The following is a 25,470-nucleotide window of genomic DNA, read 5'->3' as shown; positions in this document are numbered from 1 at the left end:
CATTTTGTGTGGAGCTCGCTCCTCTTTTAACGCAACTTTTTAACTCCTTCCTGGACAACGGGGAAGTGACGCCTACATTGTCTGACCCAGCAATTTCTGTGATCCTTAAACCCGGGAAAGAGCTCAAAGATTGTGGGTCATGCCGACCAATCTCGCTTCTTAATATTGACGCAAAATGGTTTGCGGGTATTTTAGCTTCACGCTTTATCCCCCCTATGGATGATATTGTAGACCCGGACCAATCGGGTATTATACCGACTCGGCAAGGAGGGGATAACTCTAAAGGGCTACTGCATCTCATTGACCATATACATCGATCGCGTACTCAGGCCCTCCTACTCTCGATCGACGCAGAGAAGGCCTTTGACCATGTTGATTGGGAGTACTTGTTCGCGGTGATGCATGCATTGGGATTCGGGGATAACTTTATCCGATGGATTTGTTGCTTATACGCCTCTCCCACAGCTGCGGTGAGGGTTAATGGATGCAAATCGACCCTTTTCCCCATTGCCCAGTGTACGCGTCAGGGCTGTCCCCTATCCCAACTTTTATTTGAGCTCCATATGGAGCCTTTTGCCCAGCGAATTTGGTCAAACCCTGACATTGTGGGTCTCAAATTTGGAGCTGACACACATAAAATTAGTATGTATGCCGATTATGTCATCCTCTTGCTCACTCAGCCTCGGTTGACATTGCAGTCCCTGACTAGGGAGCTTACTGCTTTTGGGAACGTTGCAGGGTTCAAGGTCAACTTCGCAAAGTCGCAGACTCTCAATATCTCTATTCTGGAGAATGAGGTACTGGACCTGCAGCAAGACTTCGCATTCCATTGGGCGCCCACGGACATCACCTACCTGGGCATTTGTCTGACCTCGACCATCACTAAGACGGTCTCTCTCAACTGCACAATACTGATGGAGCAAACGATCAAGGCGCTGGCTGCCTGGTTGCATCTCAAGTTAGCGTGGTACGGGAGGATGGCGGTGGTGAAGATGAAGGTGCTCCCACGCATGCTGTACATCTTCCAAATGCTATCTTTGTTTCCACCGCAGGGCACACTTCGGAAATTGCAAGGACTTCTCAATGAGTTTCTATGGGAAAACAAGAAGCCACTCCTCGCATTTGCGCACATAACCTCCTCGAAGACACAGGGAGGGCTAGGCTTCCCTCTGGTGGGTGCTTATTACCAGGCGACATGCCTCCGCTACATGGCTGAATGGAACAGGCCCCTATCCAGCAAACACTAGAAGTTTATGGACCAATCAGTGGCCGGACAGAACATATGGGGAGAACTGTGGCTCCCGGGCAAGCATTGAGCGTGGGGACTGTTGGGCATATTACCAAGCAATAGCGATAATTATCGCTATTGCTTGGTTAGATACAAACAATTACCGCTGAGCTGCGGCGATTTTTATCGCAAATAAACCTTGGTATTACCAAGGTTTATCGCAAATGCGATAAAAATGGGCCGCAATGCATGAATACCGCTGAAAAGTCAGCGATATTCATGCATTACCGAGTTAATGCTCTTAGCCATGTTATCCACCTCCCATTGGATAACATGGCTAAGAACTGCTCAGGGCAGGTGTTAGCTTTTGGAGATATTCGCGCTTAGCGCGAATATCTCCATAAGTTGGTAATAGGAGATAGCGATGTTAGCGACTGTTTCCATTTGCTAACATCTTGGCACGCCCACTTTGCATTTCATTAGTGATAAATATTACTGACATGCAAAGTGGGGCCCAAGATGGTCGCTATCTCCTACTAGCTGTCGCTAACTGGTGTTAGCGACAGCTAGGTAATAGGGAGATAATTTTATCTCCGCTTTCTTGGCTTTTAAACCCCCTTGATAATATGCCCCTGTATTCCTCCACGGTTACTTCTCTGACTCTCAAGTTGGGGGACCGGCTAGCAGGCCCAAAAGGTTGGACCACATTTCCTTCTCCTATGTCCCCCATCGTAGATAATCCCGACTTTCAGCTAGGATGTGCGTCCCCGATCTTCCATCGATGGAGGGAGGAGGGTTGCAAGAGAGTGGGTTTCCTTTTTGATGTTGAGGGCTTGATTCCTTTTCCCCAGTTGCGTAAAGACTATGATCTACCACCTTCAGATGCCTTTATTTATTTAATTATTTATACAGGATTTGTAATGCGCATGGCTGCCTCAGCGACGAGGCGTCCCAGCGCAGCTAGAAACCAGAAGAGAGACAGGGAAACTCAACAAGCGTCAAATATCAGATAGCGGGGAACAACCATGTTTTTAGGGACTTCCGATATGTCAGAAGATATGGGGTGGCTCGGATGCTTACTGGAAGGGAGTTCCACAGTTTGGCTGCCAAAAGGCCAAACGAGCGACCCCCTGCCCTCGCTTTCCTTACTCGAGAGTCACAAACCAGACCATGGTTGGCAGAACGCAAAGCACGTCTGGGCAAATAGGGCTTCAGTAAACCCGATAACCCCATAGGGGTTTGATGCCTCAGAATTTTGTGCGCGATGCTCAATCCTTAGTCCCTTATTATTTAATATTTATGTTAAACCCTTGGCATCCATTGTAGAACAGGCGGGACTTACCCTGTTTTCGTACGCTGATGATACCCAGATTGTCTTCTCCCTATCAGGGAGAGACGAGAACAACATCTCCGCACTCAAGTCAGGCCTAACTCTTGTGGCCGATTGGATGCGGAGAAACTGTCTCAAACTGAATGGGGAGAAGACCGAGGTGGTCATCCTGGGCCGGAATAAACATCTCTGGGGCCCCAGCCACTGGCCCATTGAATTGGGTACCGCGCCAACTCCTTCCACCGCTGTCCGCAACCTGGGTGTTATCATAGATGATAGATTATCTATGCGACAACAGGCCACTAAGGTTGCGGCCATCTGTTTTTCAACGTTACGGTGGCTCCACAAGATCCTATGGATGCTCCCTCTTCCATCCCGCAGAACTGTAGTCCAGGCGCTCGTAACATCTCGCCTGGACTATGGCAATATCCTTTATCTAGGTGCAGACAAAGCCACCTTACAGGTGCTACAGGTAGTGCAAAATGCAGCTGCACGCCTTCTTAAGAATGTTCCCAGACGTTCCTCAGCCAAGGCCGCCTTACATGACCTTCACTGGTTGAGTATCCCTGAACGTATCAAATTCAAGGCACTCTGCTATATGTTCAAGGTTAAGCAAGGCAGTGCCCCAGCCTACCTCCAAAAGCTGATAACACCCTATAAACCCTTACGGCCATTAAGGTCATCAGACATGGGAAATTTTACCATGCCAAGATGGAAGCTGACAAAGATGGGAGGCCGCTCCTTTTCCACTCTAGGACCTAAATATTGGAACTCACTCCCTTTGGCTCTAAAATTAGAGACCAATTTGTTCCGCTTCCGTAAGGCCTTAAAGACACTGCTTTTTACTCAACGTGCCTAATAGTCTGCTGTAGCTCAAATCAGGTGAAGTTGCCTCCTTCTTCTTTAGTCTATCCCTTGCGCCGGGAAACCCACTGTGGGTAGCTGTGCGCGATATAAGCTTAAGAAAATAAATAAATAAATAAATGCATAGCACCTTCCCTACTCACAAGTCGCACATTAGGTTACACGACCTGAGAACTTTGCCCTAATATCTCGCCCACTGACAACCTTCAAAAAGTGGCTGGTGTGTAAAAAAGATGATCATAAACTCATATCTGAACTTTACGCCATGATCACTGCACAACTGAAGAGACACCGTACAAAAGCGAAAGTAAGATGGGAGACTGAACTGGGGAGGCCCTTATCACATAAAGAGTGGGAACACATTTTTTATTGAACACATCACACTGCTTCCAACACGGCAGGAACGGAGTCTGCATATAAAGTGGTTACTTACTGGTATTATACTCCAGCGCACGTTCATTGTTGGCACAGGCCCAAGTCAGACCTCTGCTGGCGGGGTGTGGTCTTACTGGTACCCTCGTGCATTTGCTTTGGCATTGTCCTAAGCTGGTGCGATATTGGTCAGCAATCACTGATGACGTTGATGCAGCATTTCAGATTACATTACCACGTGTTCCTGAACATACACTAGCAAGGATATTGCTTAAATATCCCGACACGGAGGCAGCTGTTGCCTCCCCCTTGACTCGGGTCTTGCACAGGGGCAATGACGGACAGGTCAGTCACTTTTAGACCTCTTAGACCTATTTTGAGGGATCTCCCTTTATGCTTTGTAAATGTGGTATAATAGAGATTTCTTAATCCAGCAACAGCTTTGTATTGTGCTTTAGATTAGATTTTTTAACAATATGCAACCCTTTTGAAATCCTGGAACTTTGTCTCAGGTAGGTAATTGACAGTTCGAGTTTTCTTTTAGTTTGGGATCTTCGAACAGCAGCACTAATTGTTATTCTTTTGTGACTGTTGATCATTTCAGTGAGCTTAGGCTCCAACAGATTAGATGTTTGCCTATGATAGAGGGTCCATTAAGGGTGCTATAGTGTTTAAGAAGAAAGAGGGAGTGTATAGAGCTGGTTCTTCACTAAAGACACCCTGCACCTTTCTTTCATAGAGCGGGCCCTCCATCTTCCTGAGCTGGGTCCAGAAGAGGTGAGGTCTAGTCCCTGGTCGATCTGGGTGAGTGTATGCTCTTAATCATGATTATAAATTCGGTTGTTGAACATATATACTGAATGTATTATTCAGACTACTGTGTTTGTTTTCTCTAGATGTGAGACACAGCAGTTAGACACGGAGGAATATGAATATGGACTAATAGGTCCATTTATATCCTTTTTCACTGTTTGTTAATACACAATTTTCTTTAGTATTTACACCAGCGGTAGCAATCTATTAGAACAGAGGCCCTGAAGAAAGCCAGGGGACCCCTTTCCCTATTGGCTGAAACATGTTGGCCCCTTTTACGACAGTTGAATATTTGTTTGAGACTGCCTTATTGCACTGTTTTTGTTTTTAATTAGAGAGAAAGACAGTATCCTGAATAAAACGCTTGTTCCTTGTCTCTCCACTCTATTTTACTTCACCACTTTTTTAGTTTCTCCCTTTTTGCACTGCACAGACTCCCATATGACTTTATCTTCCTCATGGTCAGCACAGTGTTTGTGGGCTTGGACTCATTAAATATCCTATGGATTGGGCGTGGAAAAGGTCTCGATGATCTAGAGACAGATCACCCCAACATCCTGGATAACCAAATGAGAAAAGAAGATCATTACTTGACATTTGATGGGAATCCATTATTTACTTAGATATTTTCTGAGTCTTACTAACAATCACTTGTGTGTCTGGTTATGGTTCACTGTTGTGTTATTCGTATAAAGGCTTTGTAGGAATTCTGTATCCTCAACTGATTTGATAAGAGTTGCGCCAGCTTCATAGTTCAGTACATTTGGCTTTCTGACAAGACCCTCGGTTCTCTATAGGTATTGTGTTTTGATGGTTGGGGATACGAACCAGGGCAGGTCTTAAAATATCCCTTGGACCCCATTTTCTCTGTGTTGTTATGGTATAGCTTGTCAGGGGCAGCTCCTCCATGTGGGTGGAGGAGCATCGCCCCACTGCTTTCTTGCAGTGTGAGAAGCAGAAACATAGAATGGTATTATAACAACCATTTTATGTTTCTGCTTCTCACACTGTTAGAGAGCAGAAGGGTTTTATTGGGGGCAGGCGGGTGGTGTGGGTCTGTTCGAGGACAGGGAAGGAATGGCTTACCCAATGTTGCGGGTCCTGACTTTTTGGGCGGCCCCTGGGGTCGGCCAAAGCAGTCATGCGCACTCTCCGTTTCTCCATGTAGGCTGCATGCAGCCTATATAAAGAAAGTGGCCTCCCAATAGACGCCTGTGCAGTAGGCATCCCAACCAATGACAATGCTGCAATTGCAGCGTTGTGATTGGCTTAGGGGAGGGGAGGGAGGCTTCCTGCTTCCGGTTCCTATGGAGGCAGGAAAGCAGGAGCAGACCGAAGACGCCGGACTTGGAAAAGTAGGTACGTTTTCAATGTTTTAAATGTATTATTTAAACCACCCCTCCATGTGTGACCACCCCTTCCCTCGCGACCACTCGCCTGTACCCCGACCCTGTGCGACCACGCCCCCCCCACCGGTGAGCCATGCCGGCCGCGAATGTAGCTTGTTGCCTATTTTTAATAATAAGGCAATAGATAAGCAAGAGTAGCAGAGGGCCACATCTTTCCTTATTTCAAGATGAAAATCAAATCAGCTTCATTCATTGTATTATGTTGCATTTAATCACTATTTGTTAGATTAGTTTTGCCAGCAACAGAATTAAGTGGCTTGCAAACCTTTTGTTGAATTCCTCGGACTTCTCTTGGTTTTAAGTATTTTATTGCTTTTCTAACTTCTCCGAAAGTGGAGCCACTAATGTTTTGTTTGTTCATTTGCTATTTTGGGGCGGTCTAGTTTCGACAGGAACTTTATCGAATGCATCTGTTTGTTTCCATCTTGATAGTAAAAGTTTGAGTACCTGCACTCATTTTCGCCGCATTTGCACGCCTCTATCGGCCGTTTTGGGGCTTTTGAAGGGCTTGGAAGTTATTTTCACGGCGGCCATCTTTGTGAGGGCAAGAGCGGTGGGAGCGCTCTAGTGTCCCCATAAAAGGAGCCCTTTTGACCGTGCTCGCGAGATTCTTGGCGAGTAGCATTCCAAAAACGTGATCTGCAATGCACTGATATCTACTAGTGTGTTGTGTGTTATTTACGAGTCACTTTGCTCGTTTTTACTGTGATTTTTAAAAATTGTATTTTCCATACTGTGTTGCAGACAGCATTCTCTCAGCCTACCTGCACTCATTTTCGCCGCATTTGCACGGCTCTATCGGCCGTTTTGGGGCTTTTGAAGGGCTTGGAAGTTATTTTCACGGCGGCCATCTTTGTGAGGGCAAGAGCGGTGGGAGCGCTCTAGTGTCCACATAAAAGGAAACAGCAGTCTCCCGCGCTAGCGGTCGCGTTTGCGGGAGCGCCGTCCCTAGCGCCGGAGTCTGGCCAGAGTCAGCCCGTCTGCGCCCGTCCGCGCTAAGGCCGCGCCAGGCGCCAGACCCCCTGCTATATTGGGGCTGTAAATCTGCAGGGTAAGATGCGCTACTCTAAGCAAGAGTTATGGAACCTACAACATCAGACTTGCACCTGTACCAGGCGAAACCCTGCTCATATATTGCACCCACTGCCCCACCCTTCCAAGTTGTGTACATTTACTAAACTAAACTTAAAACCCCCTCAATCCACACATACTACGCTTAGGATGGGTCACCTCAATGTCAGATCGATGCAGAAGCATCATCTTGACATACATGACCTTCTAGCGGATTATTCCCTTGACGCCTTGTTTATAACCGAGACGTGGCTCCATGACGACATGGACTCGGTCATCAACCTTGCCACCCCTACCGGGTTCACTACATATACTGTTAACAGGAATTCTAGAGGGGGTGGACTCGCACTTATAGCTAAATCGCATCTCGCCTGTCAATTAACTAAAGCTGACATTAGGGGCAGCGAAAGTGCTAGGTTTTCTGTTAAAGCCAACCCTCAATTCTGCGCTACAGGCCTCTTGATTTATAGACCCCCTGGCGCGGACACTCCTTTTACCAACTCGCTCCTACATCACCTGGACACTAACATCACTAAATACTCCAATTTTACGATCATAGGCGACCTTAACCTACACTTCGACCAGGACACGGAACCTAAAATTTCCACCCTCTTGGCGGATCTTTCCGCCCTCCAGCTTAATCAACTTGTGAGTGGCCCCACCCATAGAGCGGGGCACCTTCTTGATCCCATTTTCTCCAACATTGAGAATGGGATCGTCGATGCACCTATCCCTATGGTGTGGACCGACCACCATTTGGTGATCATGACAGTCCCTTGCAAATCCCCTCCTGCATTGGCACGCACCCCTCAAGTCCAGAAGCGTCCGTGGAGAAAACTCCGCCTGGAGGAGCTTTATGACCTCTTAAGGACTAATCCTCCTCCTTTGAGTGACGACAGTGACCTAGGGTACGATCAGTTTTGCCAATGGATAATCCAAGCTCTGGATTCCTTGGTCCCAGTTAAGTGGGTTAAAGCCCGCGCCCATGGGTCCAGCCCCTGGTATAATTCAGACTTAGCCACGCTGAAAAAGGAGTGTAAAAAGGCGGAAAGAGGATGGAGGAAAAATTATGATGCCAACCTCAAGCATGCCTACGCTCAGTTGCAGAAAACATACCATCGCCAGGTCTGTAGAGCGAGGGCGGCTTATTACGCCACTGAAATCAATAACAGTACTAATATCTCTAAAACTGTTTTCAAAATTGTAAAAGATCTTACTGCAAAGAAAGCCACCACTTCTGTTGTCACCTCTTTAGATCTATGTAATAACATGGCCAATTTTTTTACTGATAAAATAAAGAAAATTTACGAGACCTTCCCCCACTCCCCTCAGCCTTCGGTTATGCTAGACCCTAGCAGACCTTGTCTGTCTTCCCTTCCCGCACTAGAACGTGTGAGCTTCGATAAAATCTGTAAAAAAATAAAATCTGGCTCCCCGGCCGATCCCTTAAAACCTGAGACCTTCCGTGCAGCCAATGAGCTTATCACGGAAACATTACGAAATATTATTAATCGGTCTCTTTCGACGGCCAAAATTCCTTCTAAATGGAAGCAGGCATGGGTATCTCCCATTTTGAAAAAGCCCACTCTGGATCCTACCCTTCCTGAAAATTTTCGGCCCATCTCCCTTCTCCCTTGGCCAGCTAAAATCATGGAAGCACATGTTAACACCATCCTCACCAACTTCCTCCTAACCAATAACATTCTGGACGACTCTCAACACGGGTTTAGAGCGGGCCACAGCACCGAGACAGCCTTGCTTAGTGTCACAGAGGACCTCCGTACCATTCTTGACACCGGCGGAACGGCAGCACTGATCCTGTTGGATCTTAGTGCTGCCTTCGATACGGTGTCACACGAGGTCCTCTTAATGAGATTGGAGGAAGCCGGAATTATAGGTAAGGCCCTGGGATGGTTTAAAGACTTCCTTGCTAACAGATCCTTTAAAGTGTCCACCCCCCCTTACATCTCAAAAGGGCACAACATCGGACAGGGGGTGCCTCAGGGGTCTTCTCTGAGCCCCACCCTGTTCAATGTTTACGTCCGACCACTAGCCGAAGTGGCCAAACAGAGTGGTCTGACGTTAGTATCTTATGCAGACGACACCCAGTTGGTGGTGGCTCTCAATGGTAACAACGGTCTGGAGGCCCATCACTTCAAGCAGACCCTGACTGACATCACCAACTGGATGACGGCGAATTTCCTCCAGCTCAATGCTGGAAAAACGGAAATTCTGCTCTTGGGGAAAAACACCGCAGCCTGGGGCGGTAACTGGTGGCCTGATACTTTAGGCCAACCGCCTAAGCCTAAGGATTGTGTGAAAAATCTAGGAGTCTGGGTCGACTCTGCACTGAAATTTACTCATCACACAAAAAAAGTTGCAGCTATCTGCTTTGGCATTCTGCGAAATCTAAGACCTACGCTGAAGTTCTTCAACTGTCACACCCGCCAGGTTATTGTCCAAGCTATTATTCTTTCTAGACTGAATTATGCCAGCTCCCTTTTACTGGGCGCTAATCAGGCGGAAGTGGTCAGACTTCAGAGAGTACAGAATGCTGCTGCCAGAGCATTGGTAGGTCTTCCCCGCCACTCCTCAGTGGCGGGAGTTCGGAAAAAACTGCACTGGCTCCCGGTGGGAAAAAGGATTCAGTTTAAGGCACTTTGTCTTGCCTTCAAAATCCTTAAAACCGCCTCCCCACCAATGTTGTGCCCCCTCCTGACGAAGTATATCCCTGGAAGGCCACTGCGGTCAGCAGGACAACATCTGGTGGTCATTCCCCGTACCAATCTAGCCAGAATGGGCGGTCGTTCCTTCAGCTTGCTCGCTGCCAAGCTCTGGAACAGCCTTCCGGAAACTATTCGTGGCATGCAGGATCTTTTGGCTTTTAGAAAAGCCATCAAAACTCACCTCTTTCAGTAACTGCTCCTCTTCTTTTCTGGTATTCCCCTTCTGTTTTTAGTTTCGCTCGCAGCGCCGGGACGCCCCTTTGCTGGGGCAGCCGAGCGCTATATAAATCCTGATACAATACAATACAATACAATTATTTAAATAGTGTGCCTTTTCGAATCTTGTTAAAGGTCACCTTGCCGTTATGGTCTTTGTTTGACAGTATTCTTAAAGCAAGGATTTTCTAAACCCAATTTGTAGTGACACCCCCCCCTCTTGTGCAGAGGGGCTTTGTTCAGAGTTTCTTTTGCTTCACTTTCACGCAGTCCCAATCACCTTAGAAGCCAGCTAATGGTAAAGGAGGTGCAGAGACTGGTGCCCTCTGACTGAGAAAAGCATTCAAAAGAATAGAGAATATGGGAGGTGGGTATTTAGGACAACATGAATGGTTCAGAAAAATAAGAGTAATTTCTAAAATGTGTGCTTCTTGGGAAACAGAAGCATGAGAACTGTCTATTTGCACAAAGACTTAGGAGTGTTATGGTATCACAGTACGGAATGTATTTCATTTATATTTTTGCAATGTGGTAAAAACAATAGTTTTTATTATAAGGCTATAGTTGAGTGTGGTTTCAAGCCAGGCTGCACAAAGGTTGGTTAAGAGAACCAGTGAAGTTATTAAGGAAAGTATTAAGTAAAGGTTTGAACTATAGTTAGTTTCAGGGTTAGAGTTTGTTTCAGTGACATTTTCTGGGTACGGGTTAGGCTCAGGGAAGATATTAGTTTTAAGTCTAGGGTTGACTGTATGTCAGAATATTGTATACAAAAACATTGATTGACATAAATATTGTGCTATAAGTATTGTTTTACAAGAATTTCATGCCATCTGGTGTAGATTTTCTATTAATAACTCCGATAGGATAATTTATTTATGGAAGATATTTAGGAAGGAATAGTCAGGTAAAGTGATATTCTGATAACTAATTAGGGTTTGGGTTATGGCTATGGTTTAGGCTACGTCTACGGTTAGGATTTGTTTTGCTTTTATATTTATAGGATGTGCTACGTATTTTACAATGCTAGAGCCCTATTACAAAAGGTAGAATTACATGTGTTGATTTACTCATGTGAAAATATACTCCTGTACCTCGGTATAAGGCTTCACTCTTTTACTATTCAACATTTCTGAGTTTAGATTTACAACTGAGTGCAGACTTACATATCTCTGCCGAATAAAATCAGGGCCGTAGAGGCAACTAAGACAGTAGCAACTAATAACTTTTCACACATTGGTGGAGATCTGCACGACTACGGTGGAGATCTCCTCAAGGAAAAGAATATGGTAAAAAAAAAAATGTGTCAATCTGTGAAAAAATAATAATTATTTACATATTTTATTAGTTTTAAAGAATTAATTATTAAAGAATTATTTTTCATTTTCACCTTTATTTTACATTTGTATTTTATATTAAAATATTATGTACTTTTTAAAACAACATTTATACTTTTTATTTTTCCCTGTATGTCCTTAAGAGGGATCTACAAACCCAGTAATGGAGACCTCCATCTATGTGTGAAAAGTTGGTAGCAGTAACCGTTCATTCATAAATTCCGCTCTAGCAGGCTCCACCCCAGGTTTTGAGGGGGTGAGGAGTGGTGAATCTACATCTAGAAGTAACTTTACACTACATTAATTAAGCATTAATTAAGTTGAATAATTATCACAAAAAAATATGAAAAATGTTTTTACGTAAAATTATAAAAGTAAATTGACTTACACTTACAAATAAATAAACTCCTATTTACCCCTCGCTAATATCCTCCAATCTAGTAGTATTGCATGTTTTCCAGACACTTCCCGAGGTTCCTTCCACTACTATACCTACTTGTGGGGAGACCTCTGTAACCGGCTCAGAGATCTCTACATAGGAAAGCTAGGCAAGGCGGAGGTTGCGGTCTCTGAACATAGGTTTGTTGGTAAGCATTTCGTAGTATGTGAGTAGTACTATTACAAAGTGCAGTTTGTGAATTGGGCCCAATAAAGTGTATGTATATTCAGTCACTTTTTTTGTCTTTCTAGAGCAAATTGATACTCTGCACAAATGTTTCACTTCATTGGTACCAGTTGAACACCAGAATACATGAATCAGCAACTCAAGGTCACCAGTTAACATTTGCAAACACTCTGACACTGTTCAGCACAATGTGTGGTGCATGTTTTTTAAATTTGGTAGTTTGCAATATTAAACCCAGTGGTTGTGTTGTAGGGCAAGTGTGTCAACTCTTTAATTATTTGGAAAACACTGCAGCCACAAACTCCCATAAATCCAGTGGTCCTAGCTCAAAGACAGTCCTTGTGTTATGATGGGAGATAGTATTTTTTTCCATTTTCATTCATTGCAAAATCACTGCTAAATGACTGGCTAAGAAACAATCCTTGCGGTTTACTTACTTGTAACAGTTATTGTTGTACTTATTATAACTTCCCAAAGCTGTAAGACAGCCCAGGCATATTGCATATGAGAAAAAGATTTGTGTTCCAGCATCCATCCATACCTGCAGGTGAGAGAAGAAATCAAGAAATCAAATATCAGACTTACTGGTTTCATACTACCATAACCAACTTCTACATATATTTATAGTGCCTTAATTTCTAAGCTTTAAAATTGATTCATGGTCATGATCACAAAAAGGGGTTCTTAAAAAATAACTAAGGTGCTCATTATATGGAGGTCAGATAAGCGCCTGGCCGCCATCGCAGCGGTATTGACATAGCCCAACAAGGAGTTGGCGTCCCACCGTCCATATTTTGATAAGACTGCTGTGGAGGCGGTCGGAAACAGCCTTTTTCTACAGCGGCATGTGTTGTGGCATGGAAAAAATGCATTTTCCAAACACCCATGTACCATGTGCCAGTTCCAATATGGTGCCTGGCACATGGTGAATGGATATTTAGAGGGACAGTATATGTGGGTAGGGTGCGGAATGTCCCTTTCGAGCTGCCTTTCCATGGCAGTGGGACTGCCATGAATAGTCAGTCGGAATGGGCCATTGTGATCCTGACGGCATTGCTGAGCAGGCACAGCCTCCATTTGGGATCGCGATTCCAAATGCTGATCCATCAGGATCAGTAGATCCTGTCGAAGGTGCAGTCCATCTCCTGACAGGGTCCGACCACCTGCATCATAATGTGGCCTCAGCTCAAAGGGCTGTCTATTGGTAGGATCGCCAATGATGGCCTGTATGTGGCAGTCCCACCAGCACCATAATGTGCCCGTGGTAAACAAATAGGTAGATAAAGTAGAGCAGTGTTGGATAATACATTGGCAGATATTCTTCATGGAAAATTAGCACCCACATGCTTTGTTGTTAGCAATTGAAAAATTCTGGGTTTCACTGTCACTAGTTTGATGATATGATACGTTGGTCTCTTACAGCTCTCTGAACCTATCTACAACCTCTGTGGGGTAGTTTCAAGTTAATGGGTTTCTCAAGGCAATCTGATAGATTGCACCCAGGTTATTTATGCCAATCTTCTCAATTCTCCCACCCAAACTACTATTGAGGTTATTTTCCCAGCTCAATGTTTCTCTCGGGTTAACTGTGAGCTCAGAGGTCAGGTGTTTGTGGTTCAGTCCCTAATTTGAGACAGTGGTGTCGGGTGATCAGCACTAGCACTTAATTTTCAACCCCAGCACTTATGACAGTCTACCACATGGTGGCATTGTCTGTCTAATTTAGAAATTAGCCCAACAACAGTCATTTATTAACTCAATATACATTAAAAAGGACTAATGCCTGGCGCCCAAGCAATTCTTATAGTGTTGGGTGCCTGGAATAGTATGAATTGTCATACTTGTAGGAGTGTTATGGTTAGTAGTTGTGTTGGTACTGTCATTGGCAGCGCTATCAGGGGCAATGGGTAGCGCAAACTGCAGTGGCCTCCTGACCAGGGCCCTGGCACCTGTGTCTTTAAAACATTAAGCACTGTCATGGTTGACTCCATGTAAAGCAGCTGTGGTTGTCATCAATGTTCCTCTGGCATTTCTGATTCATATAAGTACAGGAAACAAAAGGGGATTTTCTGTTACGTTGCTCCTTGGTTGCAATCCAACATATATTTGCACTGCAGTGTTCACTCGGAGTTATTCTCAGCAATGCACACTCAAGAGTATTTCACCACACAGCGAACATAAAAGCATTACACGTTGTGGTTATTGCACAAAGCAGTGCACACCGCAGTTAAAAATGTAGTGGTATAACACACAGGAATGTATAGTTGGGGTCTCCACATTACATTGGTAATGTATATATTACTAGGCGAATAATAATAATAATAATACAGAATTTTATAAAGCGCGTTCGGTTACCTCAACCGGAAGTGTCCCGGCGCTAAGCGTGCAGTAAGAGAGATGGAAGCGGTGAGGGAAGTCCATCACTCTGATCTAATGGGTAAAAAGCCAGGTTTTCAGGCCCTTTCTGAAACCAGCCTCTGAGGGGGCTAGCTGTAAGACAGGCGGCAGAGTGTTCCACAGCTTTGTCGTATTGGCCGAGAAAGTCCTACCACCCAAACGTGCCCTTCTTACTCGCGGAACGAGTAGCTGGAGTAGAGCGCTGGAGCGTAGGAGTCTCGTCTGTGTATATCTGGGGAGTCGAGCTTTTAAATATTTGGGGCAGCTCCCATGTAAGGCTCTAAAAGCCAAAGTCAGCGCCTTAAATTTCATCCTGCTTGCTACTGGCAGCCAGTGAAGTGCGCGCAAATGCGGAGAGACATGCTGCTTGTACGGGATAAACTTTATCAGCCTCGCAGCCGCATTTTGAACGGTTTGCATCCGTTGGATCAAATATTTGGGCAAGCCCAGGTACAAGCCGTTGGCATAATCCAGCCTTGAGGTGACCATAGCATGGATTACTGTTTTCCGGCAGCCTTCAGGTAAAAGCAGGAGAATTTTTCGCAAATTCCTCAATTTGCTTAAGCAGCCTCCTACGACCTGTTGGATGTGGGGATAGAAAGATAAATTATCATCCCACTTCACCCCCAGATTTTGTGCCTTTGTGCCAGGGAGGGGCGCCTGACCCAACTCAGCTGGCCACCACAGCTCTGAAGAGGGTTAAGGGCCTTTTCCGAAGAAAATAACCTCCGTTTTACTGGCATTCAGTTTTAATTTGTTTGTGTTCAACCAGCTCGCTACATTGCGAAGGCACCCTTTGAAATTGGCAAACGCTGCCATCGACACCTCCGAATACGGGAAAACAAGCTGGGTGTCATCAGCGTACGAGACTGCCGTGACTCCCCGGTTAGCAATTAAAGAAAAAAGAGGGGCTAAATAAACATTAAAGAGTAGCGGGCTAAGAGCAGAGCCTTGAGGAACCCCGCAGCTCAATCGCTTAGGTTTGGAGGAAAAGGCGCCGAGCGGCACCTTCTGTGATCTATTAAGTAGATACGAGCACAACCACCCTAGTACTTGTCCCTGAAGGCCAATCTCCTCCAGACGCTGCAATAGTCTGCTGTGGTCGACCGTATCAAAGGCGGCCGATAGATCCAGGAGCACCAGCATAGCAGATGCCCCTGAATCCAACGACCACCTAACCGACTCAGCCACCTCGATCAATGCCGTCTCGGTGCTGAAACCGGGCCAAAAGCCCGACTGGGTTTCGTGCAAGATGTAATTATCCCCCGTGAATCTATTCAATTGACGTTGAATCAGTTTCTCCAGCATTTTACCTGGTGCTGCCAGTAACGAGATTGGGCGTAGATTGCTGAGATCCGCCGCATCTCCGTTTGGTTTCTTTTTCAGAGGGAGGAGTGTTTCCAACAATCAGGAAACACCCTCGTGGAGATAGACATATTCCATATATGCCGAAGAGTGGGCACGATTGAATCGGCCATCAGACTCCAAAGCTTAGGTGGACAAGGGTCATCTGGTGACCCTGATTTGCATCTGTTTATTTCCTGCAGAGCCTCAGCGAGTGTTATCGGCTGAAATCGACATAGGGTCACAAGAGGGGCGCTAGCCTCCGCCGTATCGGACATTACCGTGGGCCTAGATTGGGTGAAGGTGCCATTCACTTTCGTTATTTTATCATCAAAAAATTCAGAAAAATTATCACAGAGCGTCTCTGAAGGAATAACCTCAGTTTCAATGCTTCTAGGTTTGAAAAAGGTCTGCACCATTTTGAATACTTATTTGCTAGAATGTTCTGCTTGTTGAATGGAGGTGGCAATAAAAAGTTTTTTTGCCTTTTTTATTGATTTATGAAGCTTGCGAATGGCTGTCTTATAGCGCTCCCTAGCCAGTTCACAATAGTTTGCCCTCCACAGCCGCTCCAGCCTCTTGCAGGCTGCTTTTTCTGCCCTCAGCTCCATTGAAAACCAGGGGGCTGAGGGAGAACCCCTCCGTGATACTACACGTTTAGCTGGTGCAATAGAATCCACCATGTCACCTATCCACCGATCCAGCGCCTTAGCATCAGCATTCGCATTAGCGATAAGTGCAGGGGGGTTCAGTGCCAGGGCTGGGCCAATGGATTCAGGTTGTACATTTTTCCATTTTCTCTGCAGGAAGGAGCGTCTTCCCACCTCCCGCCCCCCACCTGGCAGTGTAACAACGAAGGGGATCAGAGCATGATCCGACCACAGCAATGGCTGAGGCGCCTCAACTGATGTGTCCCTAACGTTGAAAAATATCAGATTAACCGAGTGTCCCGCTCTGTGCGTGGGTCCAGTGATAGTCAGTGTCAGGTTGGCCGCGTTAAGGGTAGAAATTAGCTGCTCCGCCAGGGGGCAATCGGCTCCATCAGCGTGCATATTGAAATCCCCCACTACTATGAAATGTGGGTGGAGAAGGGAGCTTTGGACAATACTGTCCATAAGTTCAGCTGAACTAGCCTCATTACAGTCCGGTGGTCGGTAGATAACTAGGCCAGCCAGTGACTGTTGCGGATTGACTTGGAGGCAAAAATGCAGCCCTTCCACCCCTGAGATCGTAGTCGGGAGAGACGATGTAAGCGTGCACCGTTCTTTAAAGATGAGAGCCACCCCCACCCCCGCCCCTTCTGGCGCCAACCCGATTTGAAAAGCACATTTTAAAGCCTGGAGGCACAGCTAAGGCAATACTGGTCATGTTGTGGTCATTCTGCCAGGTTTCAGTCAGAAACATGGCGTCCCACTCCAAGCTCTCCAGCAGCAGCCAGGTATCTTCTGCATGTCTCGCTAGCAATCTGCAGTTCAGCAGGCCTGCTCTAAAGTTACAAGTTAGAGGGCCTGCTGAAACATTAGATTTGTATGAGCTAGCAAAGTTATCCTTGCCGAGCGACTTCCCACAGAGCACACACTCCTGAGGTAGTATGGAAGTGGCTAAATCAACTCTGTCTGTTTTGCACAGCTGTGCTAAATTCAGCGCCAGTAGATCCTCCCTTAACCAGGAGATCCGCCTGGTATCTCTCCCCAAACTAGCAGCGTATCTGGCCCTGGCCGCGTTCCGGTCGCGGACGGGCACAGACGGGCACGCCCCTGGCGCGACTTCGGCTAAGTGAAATAGATCAAGCGCTTGAGCATCTGCCCAAACACCTGCAGATTTTAGGTTTGAATTGAAGATGGGTTTATTAAGTCTTTGATCCTTCTTGGGTTGGAGGAATGCTACCCACTGCATAACGTAAACATGGGGGGTCATTTAGGGCATGGCTCTGAAAAGAAATTGGTGGTATGGTCCCATAGATCCCCACCTATTTCAGAGCAGGGAAAATCAGTGATTGGGTACTGATGAAGGCTCCGCCTGTGCTCAACCAACAGTAGAAGCCCAATCGTCAAAGTATCTCTATCATCTTCACTGTGACATTAGTCCTGCAAACATGGACTGGTCCATTCTGCATCTGAGGAATTGTTATATAGGAGTAGGTGCTCGGGAGCCTCAGCGGAAGGTTGACACGTGCCTGTGAGACATAAAGACATTGACACAGTGCCAGTGAGACATAAAGCCACTGTGAAGGGGCACTGTCCGCAGAGTTACGCACATATTTATTGGATGCCAAGAATATTTTGAACAGTTTTGAGCATCCCTTTTTACAGGGAATATAGTGTATACATCATCCCTGTCAATGACATTCTATGCAATATGCAGTATATTCTCAATTACAATTCATACATTTGGAAATTACTGAAATGTAGGTACTCAAACACGTGTCCAAATGTGAACAAAGATCAGAAACACCCAGAAGCATGGCATTTTAAATTATTCCGTGAAAAAGATAGACACATGTTCTTCCTGATCTCAGGTTGTGTTTTCATACTAAGTTTTGCATCACTTCATTTAGCTGTGTTTTTGGGAGTCAAAATGTCAGTTTTTGGAAACATCGTAATTTAGGCCTCTAAATGACAGATCAGCATCAAACGTGCCACAAAGACCATAAAGTGGCTGATTTCAAAAAGTTTCATGCAGATTCTTCGAGTGGTGCCAAAATCATCAGGAAAATAATGAAAATCTTTTTAGTGTGAAAATGTGACCCAAACATAAGGCACTGTCCAAGGCTTGTGAATTTCAGTGTTTTTATTTTTGGTGTTAATTCCTAATAATTGCTGTGCTTTAACTGTAACGTTTAGGTACAAATCTCTTGTCCCGTGGATGTACCTTGAGATGGTATAACCAACACTCACCATGTCTTCACTTTCTTCACTTCATCTTCTGTTTTTTCAGTGAACAAGTATGTGATAAAGTATGCTTTCAATTATGGCAGAGGGAATTTTTATTCCATACAATACACAGTCACACTATCACCTTTCCTATGAACCTCTAAATACCTGGGGCCCAATTCACAATGGGACTTACGATTCATGAAGTTATCCTGGAGGCAATGTAGGTTAAGTATTTGTGCACGCACCCAGCAACAACACCCAAGGCGCACCACAAAGGAAACTCCACACAAGGTTATATATAAAACTAGCCTTTGTATTAACCCAAACACATTAGATAATAAACTCACACTTTACAATGTGCCATGTGATTATGTACATGGGACAGGGCCATGTGGGCCACTGTCAGGAATAAGCACTTTTTGAACTAGCACTTGGTAGAATTAGCACTTTGTAGGAATAACACTTAGCACATAGCACATATAATAACTGTAGCACCAAAATAGCAAATGTAGCACACAACCAGTAATTACTGGTAAAAGGTAAGTACCACCTACGCAACCCTAACCACCTTAGTAAAATATCACGCAGGGAACCATGAACTCACTAGTATAACCTATACTTGGTAAAACAACCTCCTAAGCATAAACAGACATTCAGAGGTATAGGGCAAAAAGCATTACACATGATGCATGAAGACACATTCAGAGGTATAGGCCAGAAGCTTTACACATGATGAATGAAAACACATTAAGAGGTAATCACATTTGCGCAAGAAAATCACTTAAGGCAAAAACATGTACTCCACGCAAGGGCACAACACATGAACTGTCCCCAGGCCAACTGGCCTCTCCGGGGCTGAAACGCCCTGTGTCCAGCAAAGTCATGGCAGGCTGCGCAGGCCGCCAAAGAAGAATGCGCAAGAGAACAGGCCTAAACGGAGAAGCTGCCCACTAAGTGCTGGGCAGCTGTAGGAACTGAGCCTGGCACCAGCATGCCTCCTGGCTCTCTTCTGGGGCTCTGAAACAAACAATAGGGCCAAAACCACGTGTGACAAAGATGGCCCCTTGGAGTCTTGTGGCTCTGAATAACTAATGGCCGGGAGCCTCGGGGGCTCTAAAACAAATATCCCCCCGTGCAGGTGGAGCCTTTCTGGCTCAAAACAAATGCCCCCGTGGAGCCTTTTGGGCCCTAAATGCAAAATGTCCCAGTCGTCGGAGCTCCGCTTGGGGGACTCAAAATAACAGAATGCCCAGGAGCCTCTCAGGGCTCTAAATCACAAATGCCCTCACGGCCAGACAGCATGGCTCGCAGCGCGGTTGTGGGAGCCCTGCCTCGGGGATTCCTTCTCGGCTGGTCACCACGGGGCTCTCCCTCACTCCTGGGAGCCCCGTGGGAGGCGCCGGCTGCGGGCTTCTTCTTTTGGCAGCACGGGGCTCTCTTCCAACACCGGAGCCCCGCCTGCGCCTTCAGCCGCCCTCTTCTCCTCGCGCCGCGGCTCTTCCGGACAGGCCGTATTGAGATTGGCCGGCCTTCTGCTTCTGGGTTGGGGCGCTTCCGGGTCGCCGTGGGCAGAGCGGTGGCCCATAGGGATGTTTTCTTCGTCGGTTGCAATCCGGGCTGGGAACCCGGTAAAATACGGAGTTCCTGGTGGGGTGAGCACCCGCTACGTACACATATAAAAAAACACACGGGCACAAGGTCCCTGGCGGGGTGGGCACCCGCTAGGGAAATAAACCAGCAAAATTGCGGGGTGATAATCGAATTCCCCCAAATGCGACAGGAAATGCGGGGTGGGCACCCGCGCCGCTAATAAGCACAAGAGTGGGGAATTCCTAGACCGGGGGAATCCCTCCACACGCGGCAGCCCACGCAGCAAGGTTGACAAATCCAGTGCTACTCCTGGAAGGTAAGGAGCTTTGCTTTAGGGAGGATAAAGTGCTCCCTGGGCTTTTAGGAAACAAAGTCACAAGTCCAAGGTACTTAGGCAGGCAGGGGGCAAAGGATGGGCCCAGGTGTGGAATACTAGATTACGATATGAACACTACCGGCGCCATCTTGTCCGAACCTAGGCCCGTGCGTGCGCGTAAGCGGCAGCCATCTTAGACACCTTGGCCACTTCGTACATTGCCGATCGCCTGCACGTCTCCCTGACCTCGCTGTCATCCCCCGCGCGCTGGCAGCCCCCAAGCACACATGCTAGAACCATAAAGCATCCTCAGCGCGACCCTGCCCCGGAGTCACTTCCCGTGCCGAACCCACACGCCCTTTTATCCCTCGTGCTCGAACAGACCCCTTTGATAACCTCTTCCCCTGCACCTGATTTTGTGCCTTTGTGCTAGGGAGGGGTGCCTGACCCAACTCAGCAGGCCACCACAGCTCTGAAGAGGGGTAAGGGCCTTTTCCGAAGAAAATAACCTCCGTTTTACTGGCATTCAGTTTTAATTTGTTTGTGTTCAACCAGCTCGCTACATTGCGAAGGCACCCTTTGAAATTGGCAAACGCTGCCATCGACACCTCCGAATACGGGAAAACAAGCTGGGTGTCATCGGCGTACGAGACTGCCGTGACTCCCCAGTTAGCAATTAAAGAAAAAAGAGGGGCTAAATAAACATTAAAGAGTAGCGGGCTAAGAGCAGAGCCTTGAGGAACCCCGCAGCTCAATCGCTTAGGTTTGGAGGAAAAGGCGACCAGCGCCACCTTCTGTGATCTATTAAGTAGATACGAGCACAACCACCCTAGTACTTGTCCCTGAAGGCCAATCTCCTCCAGACGCTGCAATAGTCTGCTGTGGTCGACCGTATCAAAGGCTGCCGATAGATCCAGGAGCACCAGCATAGCAGATGCCCCTGAATCCAACGACCACCTAACCGACTCAGCCACCTCGATCAATGCCGTCTCTGTGCTGAAACCGGGCCTAAAGCCCGACTGGGTTTCGTGCAAGATGTAATTATCCCTCGTGAATCTATTCAATTGACGTTGAATCAGTTTCTCCAGCATTTTACCTGGTGCTGCCAGTAACGAGATTGGGCGTAGATTGCTGAGATCCGCCGCATCTCCGTTTGGTTTCTTTTTCAGAGGGAGGAGTGTGGCGTGTTTCCAACAATCAGGAAACACCCCCGTGGAGATAGACATATTCCATATATGCCGAAGAGTGGGCACGATTGAATCCGCCATCAGACTCCAAAGCTTAGGTGGACAAGGGTCATCTGGTGACCCTGATTTGCATCTCTTTATTTCCTGCAGAGCCTCAGCGAGTGTTATCGGCTGAAATCGACATAGGGTCACAAGAGGGGCGCTAGCCTCCGCCGTATCGGACATTACCGTGGGCCTAGATTGGGTGAAGGTGCCATTCACTTTCGTTATTTTATCATCAAAAAATTCAGAAAAATTATCACAGAGAGTCTCTGACGGAATAACCTCAGTTTCAATGCTTCTAGGTTTGAAGTCTGCACCATTTTGAATACTTATTTGCTATAATGTTCTGCTTGTTGAATGGAGGTGGCAATAAAAAAGTTTTTTTGCCTTTTTTATTGATTTATGAAACTTGCGAATGGCTGTCTTATAGCGCTCCCTAGCCAGTTCACAATAGTTTGCCCTCCACAGCCGCTCCAGCCTCTTGCAGGCTGCTTTTTCTGCCCTCAGCTCCATTGAAAACCAGGGGGCTGAGGGAGAACCCCTCCGTGATACTACACGTTTAGCTGGTGCAATAGAATCCACCATGTCACCTATCCACCGATCCAGCGCCTTAGCATCAGCATTCGCATTAGCGATAAGTGCAGGGGGGTTCAGTGCCAGGGCTGGGCCAATGGATTCAGGTTGTAAATTTTTCCATTGTCTCTGCAGGAAGGAGCGTCTTCCTACCTCCCGCCCCCCACCTGGCAGTGTAACAACGAAGGGGATCAGAGCATGATCCGACCACAGCAATGGCTGAGGCGCCTCAACTGATGTGTCCCTAACGTTGAAAAATATCAGATCAAGCGAGTGTCCCGCTCTGTGCGTGGGTCCAGTGATAGTCAGTGTCAGGTTGGCCGCGTTCAGGGTAGAAATTAGCTGCTCCGCCAGGGGGCAATCGGCTCCATCAGCGTGCATATTGAAATCCCCCACTACTATGAAATGTGGGTGGAGAAGGGAGCTTTGGACAATACTGTCCATAAGTTCAGCTGAACTAGCCTCATTACAGTCCGGTGATCGGTAGATAACTAGGCCAGCCAGTGACTGTTGCGGATTGACTTGGAGGCAAAAATGCAGCCCTTCCACCCCTGAGATCGTAGTCGGGAGAGACGATGTAAGCGTGCACCGCTCTTTAAAGATGAGAGCCACCCTCCCCCCGCCCCTTCTGGCGCCAACCCGATTTGAAAAGCACATTTTAAAGCCTGGAGGCACAGCTAAGGCAATACTGGTCATGTTGTGGTCATTCAGCCAGGTTTCAGTCAGAAACATGGCGTCCCACTCCAAGCTCTCCAGCAGCAGCCAGGTATCTTCTGCATGCCTCGCTAGCAATCTGCAGTTCAGCAGGCCTGCTCTAAAGTTACAAGTTAGAGGGCCTGCTGAAACATTAGATTTGTATGAGCTAGCAAAGTTATCCTTGCCGAGCGACTTCCCACAGAGCACACACTCCTGAGGTAGTATGGAAGTGGCTAAATCAACTCTGTCTGTTTTGCACAGCTGTGCTAAATTCAGCGCCAGTAGATCCTCCCTTAACCAGGAGATCTGCCTGGTATCTCTCCCCAAACTAGCAGCGTATCTGGCCCTGGCCGCGTTCCGGTCGCGGACGGGCACAGACAGGCACGCCCCTGGCGCGCCTTCGGCTAAGTGAAATAGATCAAGTGCTTGAGCATCTGCCCAAACACCTGCAGATTTTAGGTTTGAATTGAAGATGGGTTTATTAAGTCTTTGATCCTTCTTGGGTTGGAGGAATGCTACCCACTGCATAACGTAAACATGGGGGGTCATTTAGGGCATGGCTCTGAAAAGAAATTGGTGGTATGGTCCCATAGATCCCCACCTTTTTCAGAGCAGGGAAAATCAGTGATTGGGTACTGATGAAGGCTCCGCCGGTGCTCAACCAACAGTAGAAGCCCAATCGTCAAAGTATCTCTATCACCTTCACTGTGACATTAGTCCTGCAAACATGGACTGGTCCATTCTGCATCTGAGGAATTGTTATATAGGAGTAGGTGCTCGGGAGCCTCAGCGGAAGGTTGACACGTGCCTGTGAGACATAAAGACATTGACACAGTGCCAGTGAGACATAAAGCCACTGTGAAGGGGCACTGTCCGCAGAGTTACGCACATATTTATTGGATGCCAAGAATATTTTGAACAGTTTTGAGCATCCCTTTTTACAGGGAATATAGTGTATATATCATCCCTGTCAATGACATTCTATGTAATATGCAGTATATTCTCAATTACAATTCATACATTTGGAAATTACTGAAAAGTAGGTACTCAAACACATGTCCAAATGTGAACAAAGATCAGAAACACCCAGAAGCATGGCATTTAAAATTATTCCATGAAAAAGATAGACACATGTTCTTCCTGATCTCAGGTTGTGTTTTCATACTAAGTTTTGCATCACTTCATTTAGCTGTGTTTTTGGGAGTCAAAATGTCAGTTTTTGGAAACATCGTAATTTAGGCCTCTAAATGTCAGATCAGCATCAAACGTACCACAAAGACCATAAAGTGGCTGATTTCATAAAGTTTCATGCAGATTCTTCGAGTGGTGCCAAAATCATCAGGAAAATAATGAAAATCTTTTTAGTGTGAAAATGTGACCCAAAGCTTGTGAATTTCAGTGTTTTTATTTTTGGTGTTAATTCCTAATAATTGCTGTGCTTTAACTGTAACTTTTAGGTACAAATCTCTTGTCCCGTGGATGTACCTTGAGATGGTATAACCAACGCTCACCATGTCTTCACTTTCTTCACTTCATCTTCTGTTTTTTCAGTGAACAAGTATGTGATAAAGTATGCTTTCAATTATGGCAGAGGGTATTTTTATTCCATACAATACACAGTCACACTATCACCTTTCCTATGAACCTCTAAATACCTGGGGCCCAATTCACAATGGGACTTACGATTCATGAAGATATCCCGGAGGCAATGTAGGTTAAGTATTTGTGCACACACCCAGCAACAACACTCAAGGCCCACCACAAAGGAAACTCCACACAAGGTTATATATAAAACTAGCCTTTGAATTAACCCAAACACATTAGATAATAAACTCACACTTTACAATGTGCCATGTGATTATGTACATGGGACAGGGCCACGTGGGCCACTGTCAGGAATAAGCACTTTTTGAACTAGCACTTGGTAGAATTAGCACTTTGTAGGAATAACACTTAGCACATAGCACATATAAGAACTGTAGCACCAAAATAGTAAATGTAGCACACAACCAGTAATTACTGGTAAAAGGTAAGTACCACCTACGCAACCCTAACCACCTTAGTAAAATATCACGCAGAGAACCATGAACTCACTAGTATAACCTATACTTGGTAAAACAACCTCCTAAGCATAAACAGACATTCAGAGGTATAGGGCAAAAAGCATTACACATGATGCATGAAGACACATTCAGAGGTATAGGCCAGAAGCTTTACACATGATGCATGAAAACACATTAAGAGGTAATCACATTTGCGCAAGAAAATCACTTAAGGCAAAAACATGTACTCCACGCAAGGGTTCAAAACATGAACTGTCCCCAGGCCAACTGGCCTCTCCGGGGCTGAAACGCCCTGTGTCCAGCAAAGTCATGGCAGGCTGCGCAGGCCGCCAAAGAAGAATGCGCTAGAGAACAGGCCTAAACGGAGAAGCTGCCCACTAAGTGCTGGGCAGCTGTAG

General features: G+C 46.3%; 1 protein-coding gene across 4 annotated transcripts in view; it reads right to left on the bottom strand.

Moving 5' to 3' along the window:
- The window catches only part of LOC144809415 (sodium- and chloride-dependent GABA transporter 2-like), a 944,332-nt gene that overhangs the window by 326,940 nt on the left and 591,922 nt on the right, over nt 1-25,470 (bottom strand). For all 4 annotated transcript variants that reach the window (XM_078673711.1, XM_078673714.1, XM_078673713.1 and 1 more), the window contains one exon: nt 12,426-12,529. In XM_078673711.1, the coding sequence (XP_078529837.1) occupies nt 12,426-12,529 (104 nt within the window). The remainder of the gene's footprint in view (nt 1-12,425; nt 12,530-25,470) is intronic.

The sequence above is a fragment of the Lissotriton helveticus genome, chromosome 1_1 (assembly GCF_964261635.1).
Source record: "Lissotriton helveticus chromosome 1_1, aLisHel1.1, whole genome shotgun sequence".
Taxonomy (NCBI): Eukaryota; Metazoa; Chordata; class Amphibia; order Caudata; family Salamandridae; genus Lissotriton; species Lissotriton helveticus.
The sequence above is the reverse complement of the archived record's forward strand: the minus strand, read 5'-3'. Positions and strand labels throughout refer to the sequence as shown.